Source organism: Dendroctonus ponderosae, unplaced genomic scaffold (assembly GCF_020466585.1).
Source record: "Dendroctonus ponderosae isolate FM_Combo_2020 unplaced genomic scaffold, Dpon_F_20191213v2 Dpon_F_20191213_5, whole genome shotgun sequence".
Taxonomy (NCBI): Eukaryota; Metazoa; Arthropoda; class Insecta; order Coleoptera; family Curculionidae; genus Dendroctonus; species Dendroctonus ponderosae.
Genome location: NW_026018715.1, coordinates 3,497,818 through 3,508,540, shown reverse-complemented (window position 1 = coordinate 3,508,540; position 10,723 = coordinate 3,497,818). Strand labels below are relative to the sequence as shown.

Genomic DNA, 10,723 nt, shown 5'->3' with positions numbered 1-10,723 from the left:
TCTCTGTCTACCCTGACACAAGCCCTCTGATTCGAGTAGAGATTTTTGATTGATCATTTCGAGGGCCTTCTCACCCAGGCCAGCTGTTTGCAGAACTTCCATCATTTTCGTGTGTCGCACTTGGTCAAACGCCTTTACATCCCTGTATAGCTGAAACAGCACCTGGATCGAAAATAGAGCCTCTCTAGTCCCTACAGCCCTTCTAAATCCGAATTGGTTCTCAGACATATGTTCCTCACGCAGTTTAAATAATCTACTGTGGATTATCATTATCTTCAATAGATGGCTCATCAAGCTTATTGTATGAAACTCGCTACATTTCCTAGTATTAGGCTCTTTGGGGAGGGTAACCAATTCATATTTCAGCTATTCCGTGGGTATGATGCCCGTATCATAGATCACATTGAACACTCTTGCAAGCCACCCTAGATTCTTCCTCTCGATCAACTTTAATATCTCAGCCGGAATTCCATCGGGACCCAAGCCTTTTGGTCTTGAGCATTTTTCAGAGCTGCCTGTACTTCTTCTAAGATTTGGGACCATCTGTTTTATCAATATTGGGTGGCACCGTTCTTCTTTCTGGCAGGTTTCGGAATCGCTAATTTCAGGCTGAACCCAGGTGATGGGTTAGGCCTTAATAGGCTCGAAACCGGTCATGGGGGTGCCTGAGGTTAGCGCGTTTCGAAATCTAAACTTGCGTATTTCAAAAGCTCATGACGGCTCTGCTGATGCCAAAAGCCTTTCATTGCTCAATAATTAATCGACTTAACAGACTTCGCTGAAATACTTTCAGAGGGTTATAAATGAACCGCTTCATCTAAACTTACTTAATGCTTAGTATGAATTTCCAGACGTTTTGCGGGCATTTTACGGCCAGGATAAAAGCAATATACTTGCCACTAAGTGCTGAAACAGCCACGAGCGCATTACGCTAGTCGCATGTTTTGGTAGGACCCCTCGTTTTTGCTTTTTTCCGCCTCGCGAGAAGTCGCTATCGCAGTCATCGTTACTGCCTCCCGGGGTAGTTGGAGCTGGAGACAAAGGACCCGAACTATCTGAAGGAGGGGCATTGACCGGCTGGCAAAGATGAGCCCCTTAAACCAGCGCAAATTACAACCTGAATTAGATACCTATGAAGATTTTATCAAACCTATTTGCGATAAAGGCGTTGATCCATGTACAACTAGGCTTTCAGCAACTTGTGGCACTGGTGAAGGTTGAGCGGGCAGTCCCGTCTGCTGCAACGGAGGCGTGGGCCCCCCATAATGCGGCAACGAGTAAGGGGGCGTTTCTATGGGTGCTGCCGATGGCCTATCTAATAGAGTGGGTTGTTGGGGCAGCATTACCTATATTGTCAAATGTTACCACATCAAACACCAATTATCTCTATTTATCTGTTTATCAATTAATTGTGAATAAATAGCACACGATTCAGGTGGCATCAACCTAGTGTTTTAAGATGATAAATGGTTTTAAAAAATACTTTTAATTTACCAAATCCATGACGAATGTCTAACATTGTTAAGTGGCAAGAAAACAGATATATTTTTATTTATTATTATTTGCGCAACTACATACAACATTTTTTCCGTTGACAAATGGTTACTGAAACTGCTGTAACTGGACAGAGCGAGAGCGCTCGACGATGCCGCATCGGTTCTGTGCTGACGCGAACCACTTTTTCAGGTTTACGAGACGGTTCCAAAAACAACCTGTTAATCGGCAAACGACTTCAGCTGGTGCGAAGTGTGCAGAACTGTGTCTGTTTTATGAGACGGTTCCAAAAAGAACGGTTTAAGTCGGCAAACGGCTGCAGCTGGATAGATCGCTCGACGGCGTCGCATAGGTTCTGTGCTGGTGCGAGGTGCGCACAACTGTTTCGGTTTTATGAGACGGTTCCAAAAACAACGGTTTAAATTGGCAAACGGCTGCCGCTGGATAGACGCTGGACGGTGTCCGAAGTGCGCACCGCTATTCCAAATTTCAAAAAAACCGGTTCAATCGGCTAGCTGAACCACGGTTTCAAGTTACACGTTTGGAACACTGTTATATTAGCGGTTACATTAAATACCGACCATCCCTAGTAGCCGGTCGCCTCTTGCATTTCTTAGGCCAAGACCGCGTTGAATGAAGAAGACGTGATGAATCAGGAGACCAGTTCATCTCTATGGATGACAATGCCAGGCCACATCGCACCAGAGCTGTTCAAGAAGAATTGGAAAACCGAAACATCAGAAGAAGATTAGATTGGCCGGCGATGTCACCTGACATGAATCCCATAAAGCACGTCTGGGATTATGTATCAAGAGCCATTTTTCAATCGGAATAATCCACCAAAAAATACCGAAGAAGTTATTGTTGCTGCTACAGAGGAATGGGGAGATATCATCTTACTCAGAAGTAATCAATAATTTAAGTATTGCAATGCATAGACGTATGAATGCGTTGTTAAGAAGTTCAGTCGTTCGTTAAAAATTTCATTTTTTTATTTTGAAAATGTTTGCATCAGGATTATAATTTTATTTTTATAATTGATAATTCGTTAAAACTAAATCCAGTTAGCCGATTTTTGAAACCTTTTTAAAACAGCGGGGTCCACAAGTTTTCGCAAAATTTTAAAGCATCCAAATAACTTATAGGGGCAGCACTTTTGAATGTATGTATAAGTTTCACATTGGGTGATGCCACGAAACATAAACATTTTAATACCGTAACTATGCATCTGTGAATTAGAAAGCATATGTGTGGATGATATACTTACTGGATGCGGACTAATCGGATACTGAGGAGGACTATTTGAGGCAGATCCGCTTTCCGAATTACCGTGCGACATCATGCTATTATTATTGGATTCAATATTATTTATTATACTATTTCCCAACATATCTGAAAACAGAAAAGGATCAGTTGGATATAGATACAAGAAAAAACACTACTATACCTTGTGGATAATCAGATCTAAGTAAATTTTCAGATTGCATTTTGCCCTTCAAGCACGATATATATCTATTGCAGAAATCCTTGCACAATTCCTGCACTTTTTCTAATTCTAATAAGTGTATCCTTAAAACTTGTATGGCTTTTATCATCTGAAAACAAAATGTAATATTAATAAATCATCATAATTATTACTGACTATCATGACTGAAATCATAGTTTTACTACATTATCAGCCATTAACTATACAACTTTCTTGTATTTGTAACACTCAATGGTTGCTCAGGAATTAATTGCTATACTTAGATGGAAACTTCCGCGACAATTTTATACTTTGGCTGTTAAAAATTAGTCAGGCCTACTGATAGTACTGACAACTTCTGTTTTCATGTTAACGGTGCAGAACACCTAAAATATGAACAAAGGGATTTAAGCAAATTTTTAGCATAGGAAGACACTAGGAGAAAGTGAATGCAAAAGACATAAAATTTTATGAAGTACAAAATTACTCAAATGTATGTAGTGAAACAAATTAAAATTGAAGAATAGCGACAGATTAAAGTGATTATTGATTGAAACGAAGCAATCCTCGAGAAATCGTGTTTAAATTTGATATTAAAAAAATATGTCTATGGATACTGTGTGTTACTTATAACTTAACAGGCTCGGAGTTGGAGAAGCCGAAGAATGAAAACGGCAAATTTTGAGAGCCCCATATACGGCTCTTCTGTTTATTCACCTAACCACCGAGCGAAAAATGTGCTTCATGGCTGAAGAATCAACGGCTTGTTGTTCAATCACCCAATTTGCGTATGTTCTGCGTTGCATGATTTTGAGGCTTAAGTTCTTGAGTCAGGTGGGACTTTGTACGGATGGAGCTTAAAATCCAATTGCAAAATCGCCACAATGAGCCGTAAGACAAGCCCAAATGTTGAGCACGTCGGGAAAACATGCACAGGCCTGACAATATCAGTAACCCGATCAAGTCTTCAAATGTTTCCACTGTACGAAATTGTTTGCTCTGTGGGTCGATTATGTCGACCGTAATCTGCTCGGAAAGCCCTAAACGTTAAATTAAACAACACCAAATGGTGCACAGAACGACTATTTGACGTATTTTGTAAAGACAAAAACTTAGCTATTAACATCTTAATACCATTCGATAGGTAATTAAAAATTGCATTTCCTGTTAAGTTAGAAAAATATGGGGTTGTATTTAAATCAATCAAGTTAGAGCCACTTAAAGTTCTTGTTTGATTAGTTTCAATTTGTTGACACCCTGTATAACATGGCAAGTTTATTATCATTCGGATATAAAATATTATACTTGTTACACTTCACTATAAATTACACTTACATAACTTAAATACTTCTAAAGTATTTGACACGTGAAAATTAAATTAGATTTTGATTAAATTCGTATTATTTTAAAAACAGTTTCAGCTTTAAATTGTGAGTTCAAAATGTCCATTTGTCAACACTTATCTGTCAGTTTTTGACTTATGCTGCCATTTTTTTGCAAAAAAACAGGGTAGCAGAGGTTCATTAACAAATTCATATTTCCTGAACCATTTGCAAATAAATCAATCGGTATTATTTAATTCAATTCCGAAAGGTTTGGCAGACATTCTGCATCGATTCTGACACTTTTGTTATGTTTAATGCTTCTGCTGCGATTTTCCAAAGTAGACCTTAAAAAAATGACAAAAACTTCACTTTTTAAATGGCAACTACTATTTCTGACTCTGAAAAATGAATGTAAAATTGAATTTTAAGTCCACTCTTATTAACATTGTGTACGTTCATTGCTTATGAGTTATTGGCATTTTTTGGAAGACATATTACTGTTTTCTTATCAAGTGGTCGGCTATAGAATTAATCTGTAAATTTGATTTTTTTATCAGAAATCGTAATGCAGTCATTTTTTGATTGTTAATTTTAAAACACCGCAACAGACGCACGAATAACAAACGTGTCAGAATCAATGCAAAATGTAGTCCAAACTTTTGAAAATTAAATAAAAAAATAGGAATGGTTCAGGAGTTATGATTTTTCAAATAAACGTCTGCATCCCAGGTTTTTGCAATAAATGTGACATATGTCAAAAACTGTGACAGATAATTGTCGACAAATGAATGTTTTAAATTCAAAATTTAATGCTGCATACAAATATGAAATCAAAATAGGGACTTTCCATTTAAAAAATCCAAGATATCGTCGATTTTCGATGTTTTCGGAAGCGTAGCGATTACTAATTAAATATAACATCAAATTTACGAAATAATTTCTTTGGGGCTTTCAACACTTGAGAATCGCTACGCAGCAATAAAATGTTCTTGTCAAAGTTCTGTGGGAAAGCCAACGCTTGTCGCAATAATAAATAATATAATCATAAGGTGCGATTAGACTAGAATTTAAGATATTGTTTGTTACGCGGTTTTTATTTGATATGTGACACTTGCTTCAAGTTTACACAACAGTTTTGTAATCCAATCCTTGCTTATACACATAATTATTGATGTGATACCATTATTATCTCACATAGTTTGCAAACTTCGATTTTTTCCTGCCGTCAATAAATGCGATATGTAAACTACTTTTGTGTATCCTGGGGCGTTTACATAGTTCCACAGTATCCACTATCCACAGGTATGATACGCGATAGAATTGAAACAATAAGAACCAGGTGTAGCATTATTATATCCTAGATATAATAAAGTGTCCACCCTAAAGACTAATTGGAATGCGAATTTTTTTTATCGCAAACATTATTATCAGAATGTTATTAGTTTTCGGGCAAAATGCGAAATTTTGTACATTCGGATGAACTCCAAAGTTCTAGTTATCATTACGGGATAAGGCCTTGAAATTCGCATTTTTTTATATCAAACACAATATTTGTGTGGAAACGTGGAAATTTTGCATCAAAGTAGGTTTTAAAAACCGCTCTGTCTTTGGCTCAAATTTTCAGAATCCGTTGAGCTACAATGCTCTAGTTGAAATTTCGGGATAAAGCCTTAAAATGCGCACTTTCTTATTTTTACCCCAAACATTATTTTCAGTCGTTCCAGTTTTCTTACAAAATGCGAAAATTTCAAATTAAAGCGAGTCTAGAGAACCGCTGTTAGGTTTGGATTAGGCAAACCTCCAATTGTCATTGTGGGGCAGAGCCTTAAGGCTTGCACTTTTTTTGCCAAACATACATTTTGCGGAAAATGCGGAAATTGAGAATCAAAGCAAGTTTTAAAAACAGCACTTAGCCTTTAGTCCAAATTTACATAATCGGTTGGAGCTGCAAGGCTCCAGTTGAAATTTCGGAATAGACTTGAAATGCGCACTTTTTAATTTTTATCCCAAACAATATTATCCTAATGTTTCTACTTTTGGCCAAACTTTAATCATCCGGATGAGCTCCAAAGCTCTAATTGGAACGGCGGGATAGAGCCTTGAAATGCGAAACACAATTTTAGAAAAATTACTAGTATTTGCGCAAAATGCAAAAATCCATAATTAATGCTGGCTTGAAAACCGCTCAGAACCTTTTCGGCATAAAACCTTAAAATATGTACTTTTTTTTATCCCAAACGTTATTTTCAAAATGTTTTCCGTTTTCTTGCAAAATGCAAAATTTTGAAATTAAAGCTGGTCTATAGAACCGATGTTTTATTGGCTCAAATTTAGATATCCGGATGACCTGCAAACCTCGAATTGACATTGCGGGAGGGAGCTTTGAAATGCGCACTGTTTTATACCAAAAATTATCTTCGGAATATTCATAGTTTTCTCGCAAAATGCCAAAATTCTAGATTAAAGCGCATTACGAGAACCGTTCTTAGTTTTAGCTAAACTTTAAATATCCAGATGAGCTCCAAAGCGCACTTTTTAGTGAATCATCATTATAGAAACATTTCTAGTATTTACGCAAGATGCATAAATCCATAATTAATGCTGTCTTGAAAAAGGCTTAAACCTTTGGAAAGTTAAAATTTTGGAATAAAACCTTGAAATGCATACTTTTTTATACCAAACAATCATTTCAGAATGTGTCTAGTTTTATTGCAAAATGCTTAAGTTTCCAATTAAAGCAGGTCTTGAAAACCGCTGTTAGTTTGTTGCTCAAATTCAGACCTCCTGCGGGATAGAGCCTTGAAATACACATTTTTTATACCATCATTTTAGGAATGGTTCTAGTATTTACGCAAAATGCGAAAATTCATGATTAAAGCGGGTCTAAAAAATAGCCTTAGCCTTTGGCTCAAAACCAGAGAACCGGTTGAATTGAAAAGCTCAAGTTTAAATGTCAGAATAGAGCATTGAAATGTGCACCTTTTTACCCCAAACGTTATTCTCAGAATCTGTCCAGTTTTCTTGCAAAATGCAAAAGTTTCAAATTATGCCCTCAGATAAGCTGCAAAGCTCTGCTGGTCACTGCGGAATACAGCCTTAAAATACACACTTTTTATAGCAAACATAATTTTACCAACGTACTAGAAGTTACTCAAAATTGAAAAATTCATAATTACAGCGGGTTTTGCAAACCGCTCATAGCCTTTTGCTGAAATTTAAAGAACCGATTGAGCTGCAAAGACTTGTTGAATTTTCGGAATAAAACTTGAAATTAGTACTTTTTTTTATCCCAAACATTAATTTCAGAATGTGTCTAGTTCTCTTGCCAAATGCAAAAGCTTCAAATTAAAGCGTGTCGTGAAACCGTGTTTTTAACTCAAATTTTACTCCCGGATGAGCTGCAAAATTCTACTTCTCATTGCAGGATAGAAACTTAAAATACACACTTTTTATATCAAACATCATTTTTCCAATGTTTCTAGTAGCTACGCAAAATACAAAAAATCATAATTAAAAAGGGTCTTGAAAACCGCTCACAGCTCACAGCCTTTGGATCAAATTAGAGAACCGATTGAGCTGTAAAACCATAGTTAAAATTTCGCAATAAAACCTTGAAATGGGTAATTTTTTTATCTCAAACATTATTTTCAGAATGTGCCTAGTCTTCTTGCAAAATTCGCGAGTTTCGAATTAAATGTAGAAAACCAGTTGCGCACATTTTGAAGTCCTGGCCATTTCAAGCTAAGCACAGCTGATAGGACTAAAAATTGTCTTTTAGAGCCACACATTTTCAATATAATGGATAAATTGAACAGACACCCGTAAAAATTTCACTCAACAGAATAATTTGTTTACTGTTCTTATCTAGTAGATATTAAAGCAGTGTCGATACGTACCAGTCCATCTATTTCAGGTTCGTTGGCTAAAAAAGGCTTTCTATCCCGTTCCTGGTGCTGAACAAATGCCTGTATATCTAAATTAAACGCGTCGCTAGATTGAGGTTCAGAAGATTGTGTTGCTAGCTCGCACCGCTCAAAAAGAAGCGCTAAGAGAGGAAACAGCGGGTGCCTGAAAATCAGAGCCATTTTGTCAATGACAAGAAAATTCAGTAGCCTCAAATACTTACTTATAAACAGATCTTTTATCCGCCTCAAATTGTGCTTGATCAGTATCCGGTGGGGCGAAAGCAGCCTGCGCTGCAGGCGGAGGAAGCACTGGATCAGCCAATGGCGGTACAGGGGCTGAGGGCGCCGGTACGCTAAGCATCGTTCCGGCGCTACTCGCTGAACGCCACAGATAGTAGAAATTACCTGAAATGGAGGAAAAACATCAAAAACTTTCCCTTTCAATCAACAACTATTCACAGTCATTTATGTGAAAGATATCAGCAAACACCGTGAGTATTAAATTTTCCATGGGCCCACGGTATCCAAAAGAACCAGCGTTGAAATTGCATACTTTTATATGGACATGGAGGATTTAAAAAATATAGAATTATTCAAATGAAATCAATATTCTATGCGGGTTTATAGTTATAATAAAGACACTATAAGAAGTATTTTAAATTTGGAAGAAATTACATTCTGTTAAAACAGTCCAATTTAACAATTTATTTTGCAAGTTAGAAAATCTACTAGACAAAGTGTAAACTAGAGGAAGAAGCAGTTCATAAAACTCCCTTTACCAAGTCTTAATTTTTAAATTTATTAACAGGAGAAAGGCCTGAAACTCCGTATGTTTGTTACGCTTGTACTACGTTTTGTTGTTTTTAAGTCTCACAACCTTATTAAACCTAATTACAGCCCATTTAGTTAAAAAATAAATTCATAAATTGTGTACTGGTGTGTAATTTAGAAAAAGTAATCAGAAAAACTTTCAAAAGAGATACCGGGGACGTTCGAAAATTTTACAGGTCCAACTGTTTTATACTGCTACCACTACGTTGAAGCAATGCGGCAAGTGTTTCTTAAACTGTATAGTTTTTCTCCAAAATCGAACTCCTTGAAATTTTTTAAAGTCAATAGTTTTCGAGTGATTTCATGATCGCATGACCGAATCGATTGGGTGTTTGAATGATTTTTGATTATATTAACGATGATCTTTATTATTTTCCTATGCGAGGTTTTGAGGGAATATTCTACGACCTAAAACAAAGCGAAAATGTACATTCAAACGAACGAAACGCACATTCAAAAATTCTCCATAGTGGAGTTAAATGTTGATAAGAAGATTCTCTTAAGTAATAAAGTTCTTTGAAAACTTTTGAAATGACTCGAAAACTATCGACTTTTTCAAAAATTCGCAAGATGTAGTTTGTTACATAAAAATTACGGAGTTTCAAGAAAAGTTTACGAGTACGCCTCAAAGCTACCTTCTAAATAGATACGTCCTGTCAAAGTTTTAATGTGCCCCATATAGGGATGGGAGAAAAATATCGATGTTTTGCAAACATCGATGTAATTCGTTCGATGCTCGATATTTTTACCATAGATGTTGGAAATTTGGGACATCGATAAAACATCGATGTTAGATTCTGAAATTAAAACATCGGATATTTGATGATGATACTAGATAGAAACATTTTCTGCGAACTCTTTGATAGAGCCGATACAAACGATACCGCGGCATAGAAGAAACATTTTCAGCTGCACCCGAAAAAATCCTGTTTTTGCAATCAGTTAACCGAAAAATGTGGCACCTATAAGTATAACCTATAAGTCGAATAAATTTAGTCGATTATTTACCAATGCATTGTTTTAAAATGTCATAGTAGTAGTAAAATAAAATTATGTTGTCAAACATCGATGTTCTGCCTTCAATGTTTCCCTAACATCGCCACTACCTTTCGATGTCAACATCGATGGCTACCATCGATGTCCCATCCCTAGCCACGTATATCTCTAGTCTCTGGGTTGTCTCTTCTTAAACCTCTTTAAAAAAAATGTAATCCCAATTAACTGGAATTTAAAGAATCACTGAAGGAGGACACTTTTAAGAGCCGCTACCTCCGCTAGGCACTTTTGGACTACAGTGTATGAGATTTTTGAAAATTAGTTTTTGATGTAGAACATTTCCTTAAAGTCACATAGAATAAATTAGGACACGGTTATAAAATCCGAACAAACTATAACTTGTTAAATGCTAATATAAGTTTTTTGAAAATCGTTTGAATTTCCACAGATAATCACTAACGGTTGCTTAAACGTTGTCATGAAGTAGTGTGTTACTTTTTTTAAGAATCTTGTAATTAAACTACTTATTTGAAAATAGCACAATTTATGGAACATTCTTCAGTATGGGAGGTTCTCTGAAACGTATCTTAAACAGGCATTATTTATTTCAGTCTGAAATGTTGATCAAACTGGAAATAGAAATCGTTTTTCACTTCAGGGTTTTCGCAAGAATATGTTGAATGTCCTCCTTGCATCGCGATTTCACA

The 10,723-nt window shown here is 36.3% G+C and overlaps 1 protein-coding gene across 2 annotated transcripts in view; it reads right to left on the bottom strand.

Annotated features, from left to right (window-relative positions):
- The window catches only part of LOC109544387 (homeobox protein Meis3), a 67,238-nt gene that overhangs the window by 4,442 nt on the left and 52,073 nt on the right, over positions 1-10,723 (bottom strand). For both annotated transcript variants that reach the window (XR_007281534.1, XM_048666615.1), the window contains exons 2-7: positions 8,411-8,594; positions 8,181-8,352; positions 2,942-3,089; positions 2,762-2,886; positions 1,151-1,346; positions 898-1,094 (exon numbers count right to left, since the gene is read on the bottom strand). Coding sequence is in view for 1 of the 2 variants with exons in the window: in XM_048666615.1 (XP_048522572.1) it covers positions 898-1,094; positions 1,151-1,346; positions 2,762-2,886; positions 2,942-3,089; positions 8,181-8,352; positions 8,411-8,550 (978 nt within the window). In the remaining variant the exon portion in view is untranslated. The remainder of the gene's footprint in view (positions 1-897; positions 1,095-1,150; positions 1,347-2,761; positions 2,887-2,941; positions 3,090-8,180; positions 8,353-8,410; positions 8,595-10,723) is intronic.